This window comes from Syngnathus typhle, linkage group LG20 (assembly GCF_033458585.1).
Source record: "Syngnathus typhle isolate RoL2023-S1 ecotype Sweden linkage group LG20, RoL_Styp_1.0, whole genome shotgun sequence".
NCBI lineage: Eukaryota > Metazoa > Chordata > Actinopteri > Syngnathiformes > Syngnathidae > Syngnathus > Syngnathus typhle.
This window is the reverse complement of record NC_083757.1, coordinates 4,539,270-4,562,844: the sequence shown is the minus strand read 5'-3', so window position 1 is coordinate 4,562,844 and position 23,575 is coordinate 4,539,270. Positions and strand designations below refer to the sequence as shown.

At 43.9% G+C, this 23,575-nt stretch overlaps 1 protein-coding gene and 1 long non-coding RNA gene across 2 annotated transcripts in view; both read left to right on the top strand.

Annotated features, from left to right (window-relative positions):
* LOC133144314 (uncharacterized) overlaps nt 1–23,575 on the top strand; it is a 194,888-nt gene that overhangs the window by 53,222 nt on the left and 118,091 nt on the right. Inside the window, exons 5-6 of the long non-coding RNA XR_009710650.1 lie at nt 8,345–8,430; nt 9,159–9,235. This is a non-coding gene — a long non-coding RNA (uncharacterized LOC133144314). The remainder of the gene's footprint in view (nt 1–8,344; nt 8,431–9,158; nt 9,236–23,575) is intronic.
* sox4a (SRY-box transcription factor 4a) lies at nt 665–4,090 on the top strand. Its single transcript, XM_061267696.1, has one exon. The coding sequence runs from the start codon at nt 1,072–1,074 to the stop codon at nt 2,164–2,166; it is 1,095 nt and encodes a 364-aa protein (XP_061123680.1). The 5' UTR covers nt 665–1,071; the 3' UTR covers nt 2,167–4,090.

The window sequence follows — 23,575 nt, the reverse complement described above, 5'->3', positions numbered from 1 at the left end:
AACAACAGGCAGCTTTGCAGAACGACTGTACTGTACACACACCGAGACACACACACACACACACACTCCGCTCCTTTTGGCTCTAGCCTGACATCTAGCGACACCGACTGTAATGTGATCCTACATGACATGAACATGTGAACATAATGAAACTGGAAGCTTGAGCAATCAGTGTTTTTATTTCTTCAACGTACCATTTAGATGAACTTAAACATGTTTGGCCGTCTTGGTGTTCTCAACTACAGATTGAAACCATTTTACGTGTAAACACAGATTCCTGTTTACAGTACTCGTGATGTAATGCTATGGGAGGTACGATACCTGGAGTGGGTGAATTTCTGAGTGAGTCCCACTCACAGCATTTCATTGCCTCACTGTTGCACATAGTTTTTATTTGAACAGCAGCAATGAGTACATTTAAAGAAAAAGAATATGCCCACTGAGCTCCAATAAATACGCTAAGTTTGTCTTCCCTCTCGAGTCTGACAGGAATGAGGTCAGACACACCGATCCTCATTGCACATTATTATTATTATTATGGCCCGTGTCTTTTTGGCCCAGCCAATGGGGAGGCGAGAGGCGCGGCCAAAGTGAATAACCGGGGATGGAGATAGGCGGCGATTGGCCGTTGTGCCTCGCAGTGAAGCTATAAAAGTGCGCAGGGGTCGTTGTTGTGTTTACAGTAACGTTGACAGAAGCGCGCAGGAAAACGGGGAGACTATGAGAAAGCGCAGCTGCAACATTCAACCACATGGTTCCTCAAGCGCACACACAAGCCGCGCCGCTGACGTCCACTTAAAGGACTTGCATTGGTGCCGTCCACAGCGACGTGGTCTCAGTCCAGTGGGTCGGGTTTTCAGCCGTACGGGCAGTTGAAAAGTTGCTACTTGGAGCGTTTTATTTTATTTTATTTTATTTTTGTAAATCGAACCAAAAAAAGGTTCCGAGATTGAAGAGAGACTTGGGAACTTTTTTGTTGTTGTGAGGTTTATCAGGCAGCGTGATAGGAACAAGTGGGACGTATTGTTGAGACGCGGTGGTGTTTTTACGCACTTTTTACGCACAGTAAGGATGGTGCAGCAGCAGCAGCACATGAGCGCTCACGCTCTTTCCCCAGCCGGGGACTCCACGGACAGCGGAGAAATGGACTCGGAAATGGATGCGTCTCCCACCCCGGCGGAGCGGAGCGACCTGGCCTGGTGCAAAACCCCGACGGGCCATATCAAGAGACCCATGAACGCATTCATGGTGTGGTCGCAGATCGAAAGGAGAAAGATCATGGAGCAGTCTCCGGACATGCACAACGCGGAGATCTCCAAGCGGCTCGGCAAGCGGTGGAAGCTGCTCAAAGACGCGGACAAGATCCCCTTCATCCGGGAGGCGGAGCGGCTGCGGCTCAAACACATGGCCGACTACCCAGACTACAAGTACCGGCCCAGGAAGAAGGTCAAGTCGGGCAGCGGGGCAAGTAAGCAGCAGGCGGAGCGCGCGGAAAAGAGCTCGGAGCGCAGCAGCAAAGCCAAAAGAAGCCCCGCAGCCAAAGCGGCGAGCCGGGCGCACAAGCACGTAGCCAGCAAGTCCACCAGCTCCCCGGGTCTGGATGGCGCGTCACCCAGTGGCGACCACCAGACCCTCTTCAAATCCAGGTCAGTGTCTGGGGCCAGACAGATCCCCGACAAGCGCACCGGGGAAGCGAGGCGCAGCTTCGCGTTTGCGGGGGCAGGGAGCTTAGAGAGCGGACCTCCCTCCGTGGGAGTCCCGGCAAGTCCCAGCCTGAGCAGCTCAGCCGAGTCCAGCGACCCGCTGAGCCTGTACGAGGAGCACAGCCCCGGGGGGAGCGATTCGTCCCCCACCGCGCGCCTCAGGTACTCTCGCGCGTCCTCCCCCACGCCGTCTGCCTCTCACTCCTCGTCAGTCTCCTCCTCGGATGAGGAATTGGAAGACGAGCGACTCGACTTAAACCCGAGCCCCGGTTATGAGAGCATGTCTCTCGGTTGCATGGGCTTCTCTGACGCAGAACTGGACCGGGACTTGGACTGGAGCTTTGGGGAGTGCGGCGCCGGTTCGCACTTTGACTTCCCAGACTACTGCACTCGGGAGGTGAGCGAAATGATCTCAGGAGACTGGCTGGAGTCCACCATCTCCAACCTGGTGTTCACCTACTGAAGCTACAGCCGAGCCGAGGAGAACCGTGACGAACCCTCCCGAGTTTTGAACTCTACGACCCGCATTCCTCCTCCTCCTCCCTCCCGGAGCCATTTTCACGGAATAGAGTGGAAAGAGGAGACAGTCCGTGTGCGCGCTATTCACAGACTGTGCGTCTGCCGGGTGCGCGCGCGCAGGCGGGCGGGGGAAAAAATGCTTACTTTGCATTTGGACAGAGTGGAGGAGTGAATGTAAGCAGAAAGAAGTGAAAGTGACTTCGAAACTAATCCCCGAGAGGATGACAAGTGACACTAAAATGAGTGTTATTTGGGGAAAGAGACACTTCAGGTGTTTTTTTTTTTTTTGTCCGTCCCCTCCAATTCAGTAGTTCCAGTATCAACACGCATGCTCTCCAGAATGAGGAGGATTTAGCTGTTGTTAAATGTTCATTGCTGCGTAATGACGCAACGTGTGAGACCTTCGGTTGGACACAATTCACGATCACCAGCTTTTTTTCCAACGGCAGGACTTAAAAAAAAAAAAAAAAAGAAATTCAGACTTCAGAAAACCTTTCTTAAAACACTCAGTGCACAATTCAGGACCAACGCCCCCCGCCCCCCTCCCCATCCCAGTCTGCATCCTTTTTGCCTAGTGCTTCAAGTTTCTAGTTCCTCTGTGTCAAGATGACTTTTTTTATATCGATGTGTTTCTACCGGCCAAAATTTTTTTATACATAGAAAGTCTGGTCTCGTTTGTGTGCGTGCACATACACTTGTCTGTATCCAGCGCGGAAGGGCTAGAAGTGTCTCTTATTTAAAGTGTCTGACCTCTCTCACTTTCTGAGTGCGTCACGATTTTTTTACTTGTATTTTTGTACAAAATCTATCAGAAGTCGAAGTGGGGGGGGGGGGGGGGGGCGTGGCTATTGAGGGAGTGAGGCAGTGAAGTGGGGGTAGCCTCCAAAAAAATGGTTTTGGATCTACATTTCATGTGCAAAAGAACCTGGGGGGCGGGGCTGGCACAATCTGACCTCACACCGTGTTTACAATATTTACCCACATGCTTCTTAATGGCACAGTGACTCCAGTTTCACCAGCCAAGTAAATAAAACATCACTGCTGCAGGCTCCCAAGCAGCCTGAGTGGCGAGTGTCTTAGTCTAGTACACATCCTAGACTTTGTAAGGACTGAAAGATCCCAGAGTGTCACTGTTTAGATAGAGCTAATACCTCTGTGTGCTTTTCTTCTAATTCTTCTTCTTCTTGTTCTTCTGCTCTTACTTTCCGAGATAAGTTTTATTTGAACCACTGGATGGAATTTCACTCACATTCCACTTTGCCTAGACTTTGGAGGGAAGAAGGTGTATGAAGTGCTTCATCTGTTTCTCGCGCAAACCGCATCCAAAATAGTATTTAACCTTTCTGTACCTGTTGGCTACGTATAGCAAAAGGCTAATTGTTTTTTCCTATATTATGGCATGGCAAATAGCATTTGTATTTCAGATTCAGGTATATGTAGCTATAGCTGTTGTGTTTAAGATTTTTAAAAGAATAATAACATGAAGATATTTATGTAAACTGACTGTACTATAAGCAAAGATTGTGTGTTTTATGTATGATGATCAACGACAGGCACTAGGACAGCCATCTTTTGGACACGTTCAAGATGATTGTGGTCCGGGAGTTTCTCTTTTTTCCAAGACATTTTTTTTTGGTTTTGTTGTTGTTGTTTTATTTTTCATTTGTGCAATATGCTGTGTATGACCATGTCGTGTCCGATCATGCCAATATTGATTTTGTTGTTTATTACAAGGAAGAAAAAAAAAAAAAACAGCCAATGTTTTGGGTCAATCACTGCCTCTCAGACCTCTGTACAGATTGTCGTTTTTATTTGTATTTCTTTTCCTCCGAGAAGGAAATAAAATCAGCTGGAACTGAAAAGTGCAACATGACTATTCTTGTCATTCTTTCATGCTACATCAAATTCCACGACTTCCCCCGCTCGGTCCGAGTAGTGACTATGCGGGCTCGTTTGCACTGCTCGGCCGTATCAGACTGTGAATCGATAGGTGGCCGGCGAATCAATAGGAGTGGTCTCATTCACCCTCTCCCGTCTCGTACTACACGTGCAGAAAACGTGGCTGCCATGGTAACACTGTATCCAAGAGCAAACCAGAGAGGCTGCAATCCTCTCGGGACCAGTGTGCCATTGAGTGTGTGTGTGTGTGTGTGTGTGTGTGTAATAAGGGACGCAGACTGATCCATTGGTGGGGGGTAGGCAGACATTTCTGGAAGGCATGACTGGAATAAAAGAGGAGAATGAGGTGAGTGTGTGCACATTGAGAGGAGGAGGGAGGGAGGGGGGGGGGCAGAGGGTGTTTGCCTGTCCTGCTGCTCGTGCAGGAGTCTGCTCCCAAATCCAATTAATTCCTTCTGGATGCATTCGTTTGTCTGCTACATATGATGAGAAAGAGACCCCTTAGGTGCAGTATTTAGCGTGTATCAATTTACGCCCTGGTCCACAAGGACAATGGTAATTATTTCCATCTCGCCCTTGTGTGTGTTTTGAGTGCCGGGACATCTAATGAGAAAGATAAGGCGCGGTCAACATACCAAAGATCACTGGGATGTCTTCAATAAGCTTGACATCAGACGAGAGGTGACGTACTCGGTCGGATCTGATAGAGCCCCGTACATGCGCGTCAACAAAATTGACTTAAGGGGACGAGCCAAGATGGCGCGCTTCACCTTCACTGGCTTACTTTTGTTTATTTTTGATCCTTTTTGAGGTTGAAGGATAGCAACACAGTTTGACAGCAATTGGAAATTAGATCCATGATGTCATCACCGGCCGGTTTATTAGCTGCAGCTGCACAATGCAGAAGTGTACCTCATATTGCGGCCGCTGAGTATTTGTAACTTTTTCCCCTCAATAACAACTCGGGTGTTCCGATCCAGTAAAGTTGACTTGTTCAGGACCACAGTGGCAGATTTGACATGAAAGGACAATATTTTATTTGAAAAGAACCCTGTGTGTTGTGCTTTGACTAAAAGGCATTTAGCTGTGCTTAATTGCATCGCCTCTGCATATATTTCTATTCTAGATTTCCTTGAAGCTTGACTAATTGCAATGAGTCAAGCTTCTGAGAACATTTCATGTGGATTGGACTCTTTGGTGCCAGAACATGTGACCTGTTCTTTTTTTCTCCCTCCCCTCTCATTACCACAAAGACAATATAAGCTGTATTTTATGTTCACATTACGTCACAGTTGTCTATTATTAATGTGCTGTTCAAATGACTTTACCCCCCCCCCCCCCCCTCAATCCAGTTGTGATTATCCATTCAGTTCATTCTTAGTAAGCCTTTCCCCCTTTTGAGTTGCAAAACATAAGTTGGCAAGCTGAAGCTGGCCCTGACCCTGATAAAAATCTTCCAATGTAATGCAGCTTCTTTACAATCAAAGTGAGATGAGATAAAGTGAAAAACAAATCACTCCTCAGCCCCCATGAAGATATTACAGGACAAAAATATTGCCAGGCAAGGGTATAATAATATCACCAAGTCAACATAAACACACTTTCAAAACCACAAAGGCAACAATGACACTATAGCAACTTTATAGCCATTTTGAAGCACATACATCGAAAGATGTTGTGATGGCGTGCAGACCAACTTCGAAATGGGGCCGGCTGGATTTTTACAAAATGTCATTGTAGTAAACACAAGCAGAAGTTCAAATGGAATATTGATACTGAAATAAAACGCCCCACTTCCTCTCCCCCAACATATGCCTCAACTCCTTTTGGTTTTGAACCGGCATTCAGAAACACATCCAATATTTAGAAGTCTGTTGTTGACTTTGCTCCAGTAACTCTAGGGTTAGGGTTTCAAAGTAGGGGTTTCATATTAGAGTTAGGGTTTCAAAGTAGGGTTTAAAGCTAGGGTTACAATTTCAAAGTAGGGTTTAAAGCTAGGGTTACAGTTTCAAAGTAGGGTATAAAGCTAAGGTTAGGGTTTCAAACTAGGGTTCATACTAGGGTTTAAATTACATGTGTCAAACTCAAGGCCCGGGGGCCAGATAAGGCCCGCCACATCATTTTATGTGGCCCGCGAAAACAAATTGTGCATCAAATTTGTGTGTCATTACTAGAATTGCAAATTGTCTTCACTTTTAATATCTTTTTTTTTTAAATATTTGACCAGTTTTAACTTGTCTGATTTAAAAACGAGTTATTTGTCAGTTTGTTTTGTAGCTTATACTGGATATAATATGAGGTGCTCATACATTGATTTGGGTTGACAGTCATAATGGCCCTCCGAAAGAACCTATGACTACAATGCGGCCCGTGAAAAAAAAGGAGTTTGACACCCCTGCTCGAAGAATTCTGGGATGTGATAAAATCGGTGGCTGAAACAGCTCCACACAAAACGCTGATTGCACTTTGTTTACTTACCATGGCTGATAGGAGCTGGGCCGGGCCTCGGTACAATCCAATAGTGGACAGTTAGTGTGAGGTTAAATGGTGTCTAGGAATGGACAGGAGGGGGAGGGGGGGGCTCTTGGTTGGGATAAACAAAGTAGCACCCTCATTAAAGCTCAATCGGTAGATAAACTGTGGACTGGCACTTAATGATTTGAAAACATGGCTGTGAAATCTCGAAGACTTTCGAGCATGTTTACATTTTTGCAGAAAATATTTCTATAGAAGTAAACACAGCTTCATATGTCGGATGCAAGCTGGAAGGCTCCGATGGCCTTGCTTCCTGTCACTTTGGTGGAATAAAAATAACCCTCGGTCCGATGAAAATATTGTGACTATTACGGTGATATCTTCTCAAATGTAAACACCATTGTTGTTCATTTGGCTTTTTGGTGACACAGATGCCAACACAAGTGTGGACTCATGCACCGCTGTAAATAGCCTCAGTGCTTCGCAACAAGCACAGATGGAAACTATTAGGCGCATGAAAAGATCGGACAAGTCCACCTACACTCAGACTTTGGAGTCATTTCGACACCATGGCACACTGTGTTCTGCACGCGGCGAGCTCATTGTCGAGCATTGTGCTCCGACCGCCCGTGAGTCATCGTGGTAGGTGTTGTCGTACGCCTGAAAGCCTCCAAACAAGTTCTGAGAACACAGAGGCTTGGATCAAAATTTCTAAAAGGCTGTCATGGCACTGTTGAGGCAGTTTTGTGCAGAACGGAACAGCCAAAGCGTTGTTGTGTAAGCTGAAAGAGACTAAAAATAGAGTGCGGGGCCTATTGAACAATCTTATCATGCAGCTAACACAAAATGGTTCTTCAAGTAGAGATGTTTTATTTTTTTTCTTTCCCATGGAGCTGAAAGAGAGAGCCGAGCTGCTCGGGCAGTTGCAGACGGCGACCTACATGCAGCCTGCAGTGCTAAAATTAAAATGCGTCAGCGTTGCTGTGACACAACCTAAATTACATCATCTCCACGGACAGTTGTCATCATTTGAACGCTCTGCTTCCGCTGAGCTGAGGCTAGCACAGAAGAACGGAAGTCATTCGAAATGTAGTGTGAATGGGTTGGGGGGAACAAGCAAGGTGCAAATGCCACAATTCTTCCAGGTCACAGTTCCTACAGCGCCGCAACTTCTCACTAATCATGGCTAACATCTGTTGATTAAATTGACATTTTTTTAACACTCACACTTCCCAGATGCGTCACAAAGTTTAATGATAGCCTGATATCTCTCGTTTTGTGGATTCAAATGGATCAGATTTCAGTTCCTGTGGCGGAGCTAGAGGGGGGGCTGCAAGGGCATTGCCCTCCCTAAGATATGCTTGAGCTAGACCAGTTACATCACTTTTGGGTATTTCCTGATTTTTTTCTGGGAATTCTACATTCCCACCCATCTTTCCAAAAGAATAATCTTCATCATTTTTTTCTGAATAATTATTTATTATATAAAATATTTTTGTGTGTTTGTTTGTTTATTTCGAACATTAAAGAAATACAAGAAAAAAAGTAAAAAATACAGAAAATGATAACTTTTGGTAGAACAAAATGGATCGTTTATTATATGAACCATGACTCTGGCATTTTCTGTATTTCCATAGCCAATATGTGTTTTATGAGCATCTTGTGATACTTTACAAACATCACTTATAATTTGTGGTTTGTCAAATAGACTTGTGCAGTATATTAATCCATGTTTGTGTCTTTTACAGAACTACACAGCTTTGCAGGAGGCCCATTCTCTTGCTGAGACACAAGCGGAGTGCACCAAAGCGGGATGGAAGACGAGCAAGATAAAGTACGTTTGACTTTCTAATTACAAACATCAAATCCCTTTATAAAGTTGTGGAAAATTACATTTGGCCATCAGCCCAGTAACTTGTTCCAGCTATATGAATTATTTCTGAACGACCTTGTGAAGGATTCAGCGCAGATCAGCGGGGTCCGCTCGTTCAAGGCAGTTTGTGAAGTTTTTAATTTGTATTTGAGCCCGGGGGGCCAAAAGCTGACAAAGTCAGGTCAGTTTAGTTAAAATAGTTGCGGGGTCAGGGGCGAGGATGTGTTTGGATTTGTAAAGTGGATGAAAATGCTGCTGTTTGGCAACTATCAAACTAAAGAGGCTGTTTTGAATTTTTTTGGGAGGGGGCTGCTGCTGCCTGGGTTCAAATATGGACTTTTGAAGCCTGTACGAAGAGCCCGTGGCTATGACTGACTGCCATAAGATGAAACTACTCATGATGACTCGCATGCAATTGCTCTTATTTTTTCTCATCCTTTTGTTTTCCCAAACTGGCTTATTAAGCCTGCTGTCGTGTACACCTCACTGACCTCCGCACGTAAACTTCGCTCATGACCGACTTTGTGAGCCTCCAAACTGCCCAAAGCGGCACACAAGACATCCACATGAAAAGTATTTGCCAACTTTAAGTTTTTGATCACGGCCTCGAAAGATCGCACATAAACACAAAAAAAACTATTCACAACTATAGACAACTTATATGATTTTTTTTTTTTTTTTAAATGCAGAAAACCGCTAAAGACAACATGCACAGTCCCAAACTACGATTTGAACCCGGAATAATCTCAACTATGAGGCAAACATGGTAAGTGGTATTTTTTTGTTACCATTTATTTATCACAGGGAATCGTTTCCACAAAACCTGATTTCAGGACTCCTTGCAGTTATCACGTTGTGTACGTGCATGTGAGCTATGTTGTTGTGACGTGCCTTGCCGTCCCTTCTGTGGAAAAAAAAAAAAAAAAAGATAGTTGCTGCTGTATCCAGACAGCATAACTAATGAGTCAGGCGCACACACAACACAACACACACACACAGCATGGATACATGGGGGAGCCAGTGGGTAGGATATGATGTCACCTCCATAACCATAATTACCCGTCATAAATCATGTGGTGTGACACTCTGTCACCGAGTGAATGTGTGTCCTATGTGGCAGCCAGGGATGGCTGCACTTTACTGCTGAGTGCCACCGCACTCGCCCTCAGTGTGTGTGTGTGTGTGTGTGTGTCTGTGCGAGTGTTGACATTCTTCTTCACCCATCACAGCTTCCCGGATGATGCAGGCGTGTTTGTTTATGCTTGCTTTGCTATTCGTTTAGCAGCAGCGACTGTCAACGTTGCTGCTCTGACACGACGGCTTTCATCTGTTAGCGCTGATTGTAATTAAAGGCGGTCAGTGGCAAGATCACCACTAGGGGGCAGCGTGATTGGCGGATTTTTCTTTTGACCTATTAGTCGTTAATTAAGGACAGGGGCGGAGATGTTGTCATATTGATTGAAGTGAGTTGAGGAGTTTCATTTTGAATACATTAACGGCGCCATCTTGTGGCGTCTTTAAGCAATTACATAAGGCTAGTCCCGCTCTCACTGCCGCAATACGTCACGCTCGACTGCTTACATATTGTTGTAAATTCCCCTGCCGCTGCCAGGTGGATAACTTCAGTGATGGGAAACTGAACCCTCCCTCTGCGACTCCGTCACGCTACGCTTCCCCTCGGGGAGCAAAGTCGACACATTCTCAAATTATAACGACGTTTTAGTATTTGAAGTAATGCTCTTGTCTTGCAATAATTCTGAATCTACCTTCCTTCATGGAGATGTTAATTTCCTGAGAGGCTGCTCACCTCAACCGAGAGAGTAAAAATGTACTATTATTACTCGCTATGAGCCCTCTGGCTACTTGTTTAATCACACTGTCTCATTTTCTCTCTCATTTGCATGTTGTTTAATGGGTTGTATGCGCGAATGTGGAGTTGTTTAAAAGAAGAAGCAATGACTGCAGCAGTGCATCACTACCAACACGGTCATGCTTATTTATGTGAAATGGCCAAAATGTCATTTGAGGATACATTCTATTTATACCAAGACTCAAAACTTTTAACTACTGCGTAGAATACAAGGAAATTAATAGAATTGGATGAATGTCAGTTGATTTAAAAATCTTAATCTTAAATTAAAACGGATCCAGATGATTACCGTATTTTCCGCACTATAAGGCGCACCGGATTATGAGGCGCACCTTCAATGAATGGCCCATTTTAAAACTGTGTCCGTATATAAGGCGCACCGGATTATAAGGCGCATAGAATAAGTAACTCAACCTTGCTCAAACGTTAATGCAATCACAATATAGTAACACTGGAGATGGTGAAAACAATAACAATATATCAATAACACACAAAATAAACACCTAAAGCTTACTTGAATAAATTAGTCCTCATCCACGAATCCACATTGGAGCATATATTAGGCGCACTGGATTATAAGGCGCACTGTCGGCTTTTGAGAAAAGTGGAAGTTTTTAGGTGCGCCTTATAGTGCGGAAAATACGGTAGATAACGCTAATCTTGTGCCCGCTTATTTCCAAATTGTAAATATGTGACTGAATGTGTGCGTCCTTTCCGTGGTGTGGCGTCCTTGCTTTATACAACAACAACAGGGAATTTTCATTCCCTGTGGATAGACACACACATGTAGCACGCACACGCCTAACTAAATCTGCTGACGGTGCTGAACGGCGCCGCTTTGCTGTCACAAAAGCCCTTGAAGTGTGGAAGTAGCTCTCGCAGGCCTTCTGCTGTTTAAGTCAGACCCTCCCCTCACCCACCTTTCTGTTCTCCCACTAATTTGCCACATTTACTTCAAGTTTACATCACTGATGGCTGATGGTTCTCCTGCAGCTTTTTTTAATTTATTTTAAACACAAAATCAGCCCCAACTGTTTCTACATCCAAGTGACAAATTGCTCACTTCTGCAGAACCTCCCTCCTCCATCTCTGCCTATCTGCCTTCACCTGTCTCTCAGGCGCATCTTTCGAGTCTCTCACACACACACACACACACACACACAGATTGGCTGAGCTATATTCATCTGCTCCTGGTGGTGCCTCCGCTTGTATAATCTTTTTCTTATATAAGTGAACCGGAGGCCATCGAGGTCATTACGGCGCATACAGTGGAAGTCAAGCGAAGTTGCTGTTTGTGTGTCACGGCATGTCTAGACACGGCTCGAGACGTTCTTTGTTGAGGTTTTTTTTTTTTTGCTCTTATGTTCTTTTTAAAATGCAGTTTGCAAGCTAAGTCGGGAACATTAAGGCGAGGAAGATGCTGAGATAGATACTGGAAGGTGAAGAGTGAGCTGACACACTTGAAGTTTTTCTGTTGTATTCTAAAGACGTTGATGTCAAGTCTTCTCAAGAAATGAGAATAAAGTGACTTCTGATTACTCAGCTGTCACAACTCTTGGAAATAGAAGACAAGAGGTTAAAAGGAGTGAAATTTAAGCCCGCCCCTTTTCTAAACTTCCATAGGCTGCCTTGGAACAATACGTTTTCCAGATGCGGAGCACATGCGTGCATGCACGATGCGCAAAAACCGTGTTCGCAAAAAAAAAAAGTGTGCGAAGATGAGGAGAGGGTGCACAGAGCACATGTGTAAAAGTCATTTCTCTCGAAGGTACACGGGAGGAAGAAGGGAATAAAGATAAATGTCCTGTGACATTGGGAAAGTGGGCCAAAGCCGGGCGTGTTTAAACTGATCCACATGTGGTGCGGGGGAGGGACTTCATCATCTTATAGTCGCATGCATTGTATTGCTGTGCAGTATTAATGAGTTGTTTTCTAAAACATGTTGAAAAATATATTTGGCACCAGTTTTTTTTTTTGCGCTAGCCTGATTAAAAACAAACATGGATAGGTGCATGAATCATAAACAGGCGGGACAGGTTTAATAAATGAAACTCCTTTATTATTATAATTTCTTTTTTTTACATGGTGACATTGTATTATGAGGATTCATGAAAACTTGTTGACTGCGGCCACAAGTCCGAATTTGGCTCAGGGGCTCTAATTTGCATTCGGCTGCTGTCATTTCGTACCATGCATGGTAATAACATTTACTCCTCGATGCATATATGTTTACGAATGAGATGTGCAGTGATCGCTTAAACATGTTGCATGAATAAAAACAAAAATATTTTTCCACCGCAGGAGGTCATAGGAAAAAAAAAATCAATTCCAAGCAGCCAGCCATCGTAAAAACCTTTAATAACCGTGTAACACTTTAAAATTCAATAACTGTCATATAAGAAACACTTTAGCACGTTAGCATTTTATCATAACGATGGTAGTAAAATGTAACTCAATTCAATTCATAGTCTTAAACCATCATTTTATGTGGCCGGCAAAGACAAATTGTACAGCAAATCCGTGTGTCGTTAATAGAATTGCAAATTGTCTTCACTTTCAATAATATCTCATTTTTTTTAAATATTCGACCAGTTTTTTCTCGTCTCATTTGAAAACGAGTTATTTGTCAGTTTGTTTTGTACCTTTTACTGTATATAATATGAGGTGCTCATACATTTAATTGGGTTGACAGTTATAATGGCCCTTTCCGAAAGAAGCTATGACTACAATGCGGCCCTCGAAAAAAAATGAGTTTGACACCCCTGCCATAAGTGATGCTCACCTTTTTGATGAAGCCCTCAAAAAAAACTTCTACTGTGCTTCATTAGGACTCATTAAGTATGCTGAGCTTGTACGCTCGCGTCATTAAGTACCGTACCCATCTGTAAAATACATCATGTGATCTGGCGCGACCCCGACACCTTCTGCTTTCTTTTCTTCGCTCCCCTGTTCCTGTTCTTAAACTACCCCTTTTCTTTTTGATGACTCAATGAGATTGCTGTGGCATGGTGTAGCGGCTGGTGTAGCGCTTGAGCGCTAATGAAATGTGAGGTGGGCGGACGCTGGCGTCGCCGTGCGTGTGTGACACTTTAATGCAAAGCAGCAATACTTCCAGCGTGCAAAGGGGAAATGTGATTTTTGGCAGGCTAAGATGTGGTTTGCTGTCTTCCTCTCTGGCGCGGCAGCTGGGAGGGTCATTTGTGAAAGTCTGTGCTTATTATTTTTAATTCCATACAAGGCTTGATTATGTGATGTTTTCGATACTTAAAGACGCTATTGGTAAGCCAGATGCATCCTGTTTTATTCCCAAAACAAACACATCAAGATCTTACCAGTGGCAGCCGCTATTAGCGAAAGGCAGAGGGGTGAAACTTTAACTCCCGATTCTTGATTAATGGTTCGAAGTTCACTTTTGGATTCAATGCATGCCACCTACATCTTCATTATTTTCCTTACTGAATGGGTGTCCGTGTTTTGTCTTGAGCATTTCCACACAACTCCTAAAAAGCTCTAAATGGAGATTCAGTCTTGGATGCAAACCTAAGTCTCAGGAAACAATAACAGCAGAAAAATAGTTATCGTAATTTTCGGACTATAAGTCGCGTTATTTTTCATAGTTTGGGTGGGGGGGCGACTTATACTCAGGAGCGACCATATATATGGTTTTTTTTTCACTTTTTTGGGCATTTTATGGCTGGTGCAACTTATAGTCCGAAAATTACGGTATGCATAATATCCCCAACCGGTATGATACATAATGCAAAAGGTAGAAATATTACCGAGAATCGGCGCTAAACAAATTGCAGGTTTATTTCCACTTCTTGTTAGCAACAAATCCCAGCACAAAGTCTTTTTGTGTGTTCCAGGAAACCGAGGGCATTTTCTATTCCGTACCCTTGCCGTACAGAAAATAGACTGGCCTTAAGACCAGATAAAAGTGGGTCTAAGTTGTGGCGCAGGTGGTGTCATTTGATATAGTTGGACTATTCCTTTTTGCTAAGGGCACCTTCTGTTTTGGTACGGGAGATATAACGTGTCATGCGCAGGTGAGACCACCCTCCATGAAAGCATGTTAGCAGTCATTGGTTGAAAAGCCCGCTTGGCTCACAGCCTCACATACACACACGCTTGCTCATGAGCATACTAAAGCAACACAATATTGACACTCGGGTTCATGCACAAATGCGAGCACACACGCGGGAGAAAGACCCTCTTGTTCTCACGTCACTGCGAGGCCGCCCTAGATTGAGATGACACGGCAAGTTTTCGAATGTCAACGTGGGCTTCTCCTACTATTACACACAAACCTCGAATGCCAACAGCTGGCCGCGTGAGCCGACCACACGCGCGTACATACGCGCCGCCTCGGAACCGAATCGCAATCGTGACGTCTGATCCCTATCGCACGCACACACATAGCGAGAACATATGGAACTGCGTTGGTGGCCGTGTGTGAGATCAATGGCAGCCAGCCCTTGGAGACATGCCAATAAGCTTCTCAGACGGATGGACGGAACCAGACAGACTAGTTGAGGGCAAGAGCGACAGAGTTTCTGCTTTCTCTGGAACGGCAAAGGGAAAGTGGCGAAATACCTTCTTGTGTCACACCATGGCTTGACTTATTTATTTTCTCCCGTGTCATGCAAGGCGCCCCCTTCACATGGCGTTTTTATTCCAGGGTCATTTCCACTGTGGGAAACGAGAAAATGGGCCCAAGCCGTGCATTTTCCCCTCCTTTTCTGTTTGTTCCTGTCCTCCGTGGCTCCCACTGTCTGCTTCCTCTCTCCCTCCTTTTTCGAAATCCTGGGGAAAGTCCCGCTATCTTTCTCGCTCTCAATGTGGAACGCACAATGTGGGAATTTGACGTTGTGTAAGTGCATGAGTGTGTTTCCAATCTCATTTTTACCACTGAAAAATGATGACGGCATGAAGTGTACTTGTTTTTACGAGTTTTTTTTGCATGTAGTTTTCGAAGTATTCGGAATTCTCCGAGCACGGGTAAAAGAACGATTTGTTAAACGAATCGGTGCTGAAATCCTACGCTAATTGGCCCGTGTGAACAAATCTCCGAGCTAAGCCTGCGTTCTTTTTTGCACAGCATCGGCCCCCCCGTTGCGTCATGGGTTGTGTATTTATTCCATTTTTTTTTGTTTTTGGACAACCGCGGCGAGATGTCCTTCTGACTTTTGCTCACTCTCGCCTATGCTCTAGTGACTGATATCAAATCTGTTGTGTTTGATCAATAATTAAAGGTGCCGAGCCCTCGTCTTTCCCCAGACTAGACTGTTATGAATTATAGATTGTTATCCCTGCTGGTCTGATCAAAGAATAATAACAACAGCATAGCTGGATTGGCGTATCACCGGGCTCGGATGCACTTAGAGCTAAATTATTATTTCATCATCCAACGCTGATCCACGATGAGTGTCACCGTCCAAGTCTGGAATGACGGAATCTGGGGTGAGGACACCAGGAAAGCTGAGATGAAGGATTTCTATTCTGCTCCCAACATTAGCCAGCGATCCGTTTTAATTATGCTCGGCCTAGCTCGAGAAACTGAGTCTTGTCACTGATCAAAGTCACGACAACATACAGGAAGACAAATGAACACGCGTGTGAGCATGTGCACTTGACTGAGTGCCTTGATTGAACTCCTACATGTTCACTCTTGAGGACATTAACGTTCGATACAGGGGGGGAAAAAAGTGTGATGTCATTTTCTGTTCAAGGAAACGACATCGGCGTACGTAACGTTGTCGCCGCAGTGCGTTAAATCACTTAGCGCCCGGACTGAAAGAGTCAAAACAGGAAAAAGCCAACAATAAAGCCTGTCTGTGTCTGTCACCTTTGACCTTTGCTGTTAAAACTCCCATTGAGCTGCTGGAAAGTGTGTACGTGCCTTCCATTAGCACCTGGTCGTGTCTGTCTTCTCCAAGTGTGGCGAAACTGGGAAACAATATGTTGCAAAGAGAATTTTCTTCCTTATTCTGTTTATTTTTTTTTATATTCAAGCCTTCAAAGAACCTTCCTCATTTCCACCCCTTGCTTTCACTTTATTACCTCCTCCGCTCACACACCGCTTTAATTAGATCTTAACAGTGGAGACACCAATCTGGAATCCCATTGGCTAATTCCCCCAGATGCTGCGGCCATCTTCCTATTGGCCGCCGCCTTCGCTGTTGCTCCCACTCCGACCCAGTCAACTCGCATATGAACCGAATCCCGCCGCTCCTATTGGCTGTCGCCGAGACACATGAATGGCGCTCGGCGAGGCAGTTTGCTCTCCCACAGGATGATACAGTCATCCTCCTCTGAGATTAGGAAAGGGGGGGGGGGGCGAGGGGGTGGAGGACCATTCATCACCTCCCTCTCTCCTTATGTATTCCTCTTCCTGTGTTTTGGCTGTTGGGTTTCTGCCTTTGTCCCCGTGAAGGTTTTTGAAAGCAGTCCAAGTTATGTGAACGTGCCCGGGTCAGGCTGATTTACCTCCTCTCAGACTCCAGTGAAAGTTCACTCCATCAGAACCCTCCATGTAATCCCGAGGGATGTCATCTATCCACCCTTTTTAGGGCAGCGTTTTTAATGTTTTTGGACTGGGAACTCTAATTATTCTTAGTCCACATATACACCGGGTTTTCTCTGGCATGTGTCTGCTTGTTGCTCATTGAGTCGGTTAAGTAGAGCAGCGAGAGGCCCACATGTTAGTCCAGCTCACTCATCGAGCTCAAGACAGTGTGATTAGCCGACGTCCGTTTCAACAAGTCCACGTTTTCACTTCCTGTGACAGCTGCTCTAGATTTAACGTCATATAGTACGAAAAAATTCCAATCCAACATGAAGCATTAAAAAAAAACGATTTGAACCGGTGGCTCTAGAAAAGGAATCTCAGTAATCGGATTGTAAAGCTTGAAAATGGTATTGTGTCATCAGTCTGCTTTCACTCACCGTAAGTTTTACGCTAGCTCGTTCGCCAGAGTTCTTTGCGGTCAATGCAGCAGCTCTGTGATTGTGGCGAAACTAAACACGTCAATCCCTATTAGGACTCCATATGATGCAATTCTCCTCTGGGCCAATCAACTGCAAATGTCACTTTGATTTGACCCATAATAGCGGATATTGTTGGAGGAGTTTGCTTGATGAGAGAACGTGAAATGAATCCCAAAAGTCACAATAATCAGTCTCGCATGTCACGTGATGGACGGATGGAATATAGGGTCAATTACCGTATTTTCCGGACTATAAGGCCCACCTTCAATGAATGGCCCATTTTAAAACTCTGTCCTTATATAAGGCGCACCGGACTATGAGGCGCACCATTAATGTCAGATTTTTAATCCAAATCAAATCATTCTCCATTTTATCTTTTTTATTTCAACTTCAGACGCAACAAATGACTTTATGATCACAAAATAATGATCCATAGTCTTTTAGATCCATTCATGATTTATACTCTTCAGCGGGCCACTTATGATTGATTTCATAACACAATGCTTCGGGCCAGTTTAAATTTAGGAATTTGGTCCATATATAAGGCGCACCGGACTATAAGGCGCACTGTTGGCTTTTGAGAAAATTGTAGGTTTTTAGGTGCGCCTTATAGTCCGGAAAATACAGTAAGTGCACCAATTGTAGAAACGACATAGGAAGTCTATTTTTTTTGCCGTGATTTCTGCTTTTAAAATGTTTGCCTCATGGTAAATTACTGGAAAATGTATTTTTTGCTGAGTATTCCAAAGCAAATAGACAAGAACATCTTGACATTGACTAGACATTGTTTTTTTTTTTTTCCTTTCAAAGCACTAATTCAAAGCTCGCCCTGGGGGGTTAATCTCGAATGAGACTCGAGGAGGAGATTAGGTTATTAGAGATGAGCATCGGCAGTAATCTGAAGCTGACTCAGCTCGTTTTGTTCTTCTCAGACTTGAAGAAGGAAATTGGCTAATCTCTTTCTGGACACCCTAAAAATGTGTCTGTCATGGGGAGATTTACACCTATAAAGCTGTTTGGTAAATGTGTGTGTGATTTTTTTTTTTTTGTGGTTGGAAGCGTGACCACTCTTTTACCAGCAACCACACATGTGCTCATTAATTTCCTTCTTTTGTCCGTGTCCTGCAATGAAGCACACGGCGTGAGAAGGAAGGCATGCGGACAGTAATCATTTATTTACTGGGAATGATTAATCCCGCGTTCCTTCCTCTCTCTTCTTCCCTCATCATTTCCTCTCTTCGCCATTCCTTTGCCGCTCTCCAGGCCGTCAAAGCGTGCCTGAGTCGAAGCCACCCTCATTAACCTTATCATCACGCTGACCCCAGCTGGACTCAAGCTCCTCTCACATCGCAGTGGATATAAAAAGTCTACACACCCTTTTTTCCAAATGTCATACCATATAAAAAAAAAAAGAGACCAAGATAAATCGTTGCTAAACTTTATTAATGTGACCTGTAGTCTACACAGCTCAATTGGGAAATAAAAATGAAGAAGAGAGGTAGTCAGGTTGCAAAAGTGCACACAACCTTAATATCTGCAAATCCAATGTGGCTATGTTATAATTAGCCAATTACATTCAGTATGGCGAAGGGAGGAATGTAATCACGACGAGTGTTACTTTCAAGTCGTTTTGAACTTTTCGTGTCCTCTGTGTTCTGTTTGATGTGCCGTGAGTGTGTACGTTATGAAAAGTCCACACGGGGATTAAGCTTGTCCTTGTCTAAAACAATACGAAATGAAAGCCCCGGGAGAGCAAAGGCGTCTAGACTTTAAGCAGTGAGCAAGACGAAACATCTGGCAATGTAAAATGGTCAAAGTATTGGCCAAGGTGACCTCTGACCTCAAAATTCCCATTCGTGAATTCTATACTTGATTACTTAACGACAATAAATGATCAAAAACTATTGTTAAAATGGCTTTCTCTTCTGTTATCCTGAACAGTAAAATGATATCGGCGCTTAGTATCGGCGCGTTTTTACGAGGCACATAAGCAAGTAAGGCTCAGATATAATATTGTTTTTCCTCCGCTCCTCACCCGGCAGCTGTTTTATAATCGTCCCGCGGTCTCGCCGTGCTTCACGCATTGTCATGGTGATGAGGGGCAGAGCGAGTGAATCCTACCAGCCCCTCGTCTTTGGCAAGGTGAGAACTCATTGAGCTAAAAGGCTCAATGGCAACCAGGAGCGAAAGTCATCGTCTCCATTTCTGAATGATTTGCCACTTCCGTTTTATCCGCTCAAAGATCTTCCATGACGGAAAAGGGAGGCCAAATATTAGTGTCTAATATGTAATGTAGATGAACATGTAAATGAATGCGTAATGTATTCAGATTGCCTCTTTGTCTTTGTGTTTGGAGCTCCTATAGGTGATTCTCGCCCCGGGCATAACAATCATTCAACGTGTTAATGGGTCGCACACTGAGCTCATTAGCTATGCACAGCCTTCATTTGCATACCAATTCAATTAACTTTCACCCCAAAAGAAATAAGAAATGGATGGAAAGAAAACAAAATCTTTTGTCTGACACACTTCAAGAAATTTGCCAATCATATGAATCGGAGTTTGTTTTATCGATATGTTTGACCGCTTGCTGTCACATACTACGAACAATTGCGTCAGGTAATTCTCTCGTGCCATTAGATGGCGCGGCAGCTGCTTTACACGCCGGAATAAAATCGCTTTGTTGATTGAAAGCCAATTTTCAAAGTGGCGCCTAGTCAGAATGTTCAATGGAGGCGCACTCCGTTGCCTTTGTGCGCCATCGTGTATTCGTTGGGCGGCGCTCTTATCGAGGGAATTGGTAATTAGTGGCATGCATTGTGTCAGAGGACAGAACACTGAATACCAATGACATTAAAGGGCTGATGAGATAAGAGGGCCTTGTGTGTGAGTGTGTGTTGGTTTACGCCGCTCGCTCCGGGCGACGGCGAGGTGCAGCGGTCGAGCCGAAGCGCGACTTCAATTTACATGTTTGCATTTTTGACAATTAAGCAAATTGATTTCCTGTGTGTGCCCGCCCGCGTCGCACGTCAAGCTTTCTTGAAGATGCTCAATACCAAAACCTGTCCCATAATGGGCGCTGTCTCATTTGCATGGCATTAATTAGACAGTCTTATTAAATGCCTAATTAGCATATATAACGTTGTGTGTTTTATCAGGCTGAAAGCAATAGCTTTGCTTTCATTTGATTTTGCGATCCACGCAGATTGGAGTTTATGATAGTTTTAATCAGTTTGGGATGTCTGTTGGTGAAATAATCTAAAAATAAACTGGAATTAGCTCCCAAGTATCAAAAAAGGTTCTTTGAGGCTGTTGTCGAAACTTCGGATGACGCAGCAAGCCTCTTTACGCGATTATGCGTAACGAATATTTTTTTGCGGCCAAGTCAAATTTGTATCAGGCAATTGATTCAACTATTTTGATCACAGTCATCAACATTCTAGTCTTGAGTAAAAGTTCAAGCTTATGCATTGCTAATTGCACATCAGTGCTCTGCAACCAAATCCATACAGCGAGGGGCCAAACAGCAGAGACTAGAGGGGATTGAGCTGGTGTGTGTGTGTGTGGGGGGGGGTTAATATAAATAAAGACGAGGTGGGAGGGATGGGAACGGAAAGAAGGATGAGGTCAATTTAATGGGAGAGGCCTGCGTCGACTCACTCAACTCGTTCAACCTATACCAAGCCATTTTTTTTTCCAGAGCTGGTGAAGGAGGATGAGAGAATGAAATCAGGAAGGGGTCAAGGGTTAAGCAGATGGTTTGTTTTTTTCCTCGTGAGGTCGAGATGAGAGCTTTTAGTACCTGCGAGTGTTGGAGGAGGAGGAAGTTGAACTCCTTGGCCCCTCCCACAGTCGCCGTTCCTAAAATTATGAATGAGGACCACACATTATTTTCTAATTGTCCTCTTGGAGGAAATCATATTTCCCTTTTGGTCTCAAATATAATAAATGGCTTTTAGCAGCTCCTTCAGATGCATCAGGACTTTCCTCCTATTTCCTTTGAATCTCATTAATTTCCATATTTAATTAGCTTGGCTCATTAAATGCCATGTGCCCAGCAATGTATGCAGGAATAATTGGATGCAATTTTATAGGCGAGTATTATCCACAATGCTCTTGTGTGCCTTGTGACAGGATAATATGTAGGCCTTGTTGATTAGTCAACTCTAAGACACGACATTTGATTTGTTTTGTCCATCAATGTGTGTGTATGAACGTACGTCGCCCTCGGGTGCTCAAGAAAGTGTGTGTGACTGTGTGTGTGTGTGTGTGTGAGAGAAAGACAATCCAGCCATCAACTCTTAACCATGTTAAAGAGTGAAATTAGCCATCAGCTCCAGTAAAAGCCTGGCTGACAACCTGTAATCATGAGAGAAATCAAATCATTGTGTGACACACACACACAGACACACACAGCTGGTGGAATTATAATAAAATAAATATTCTTTTGCATCCCACTCTATTTCCTAATCTTGACACTGCTAGCTAGCAAAGTTTCTCCCTAAATATTTAAACAGTAAATATTTCTAATATGGTAGTGGCTGTAAAAATCATTTAAATGGAACGTTAGTTTCTTTGTAATAGAGATGACAGGTCATGGATTCTCGTGTAAATGTTGTTAAAATTGTGTAAACACTTTGCAGCACCACCCAGTGCGTTTTATTATTATAAGCATTATTTCAACCACGGCTTCCATTTTCTTTCAGAATTGTCCAATATGCTTTCACGTACTTCTCAACAAGACTTTTAGGATGTCTTTTCGACACCAGCGGCGTTAAATGTTTCGCTCTTCTTCAGCGTCTCCAATCTATATTTACAGCTTCCATAGGGGCGGTCGCATTTGGAAATAAAGAACGAGGTGAGTTTTAATTGTGCGCCACGTGGAGCCACGCACGACTAACTGTGACATTTACAATTAGATGTTGTCAGCAGTCGAAGCGTGGACGCAATTTACAGAGTGCACATTACTGTCCTGAGTGGAAGTGACAACAATTTGATATGTTGTCGGGGGGACAAAAAATATGTCGCTCTGTGTAGGCAAAAAGCTTTCATTCTAAACAGATAAGTGGCTTTTTTTTTTTTTTTATAAAAGGTTAAGTAGATAAAGTAGCTTCAGCCGATCAAGTGACTTCTATGCCGGTGATAGTTTATGACTTGAATGCGGGCGGTGGGAGCGAGCAGGGGTAGGTCGATTTTTGGGAGTGTCTGTATGGGGGCCGCGGTTTCTTTGGTCTCGGTGCTGTGGTTTGTGCACATTTGGCTGGCAGACAAATGTGTTGCGCATGAGTCCTCTCAGATGTGGCCCAGCGATGATGAGTAAGCACACTTACCATTGGACCTTTGTGTGTGTGCGTGTGGTACGGAGTTCTCTGCCTGACACATGGCCTTGAGGCAAGCAGGGAGTTGGAGATTTAAGTTACGCAGCGTTTTACCAGCCAGACTTTTCCCTTAAGTCTAATTACAGGCTAAGATGTGGCTCCTGTGAATTACATAACCCCCCCCCCCCCCCCCTTCCAAAACCTCCAGGTTGATCATGTTTAGCACGACACGCTGCTTAGGCAGAATGATAACCTCACATGTGCTTCGATAGCTTTTAAACAAATATGTTCTTAAAAAAAAAAAGGATTTTGATGGTACACTGGCTTGTAATAACAAGAAAAGCGCCCCTGTGCCGGCAATATCAGACAAGAGTAAAAATAGATTTGCCACTGTAATATTAAAATCAACATTCCACCTTAACCGAACAAGCAGGAGATGAGAAGTGGAGATGACGTTTCATTACTTTGAATCTGTATCTGTGTATATTATTCTATTTTCGTTCTCTCAGGCTGGTGTTTTTTTTATCTTTTTGAATACCTGTCGCAAAGAAAAGACTAAAAAGAAAAAGTCCAATAAATAAATAAATAATAGAATAATAATTTATTATATCATATCATGTTATATTATTAATAAAAAAATAAATAAAAGCAAAGATTGGTCAGAACGGTCTTGCATCTGTCCCATAAAAATAAATCTGACTTGGGCTCTTATTGGCCTGTTGTACTGCCGCTTCTCCCCCCCCTCCCTCCTCGGAAACAGGACAAGGTGGACTATAGTTTCCAATTGACCCAAACAGTACAGTATGTACAGGTTAATGTCTCCTCTAAACTTGTCATCTGGACAAAAGAGGTATAAATCTCTCCACCTTATCGCAATTACTGATGATTAATGAACTCGATCCATTGACAGATGTTGTAAAATGCCGACGTG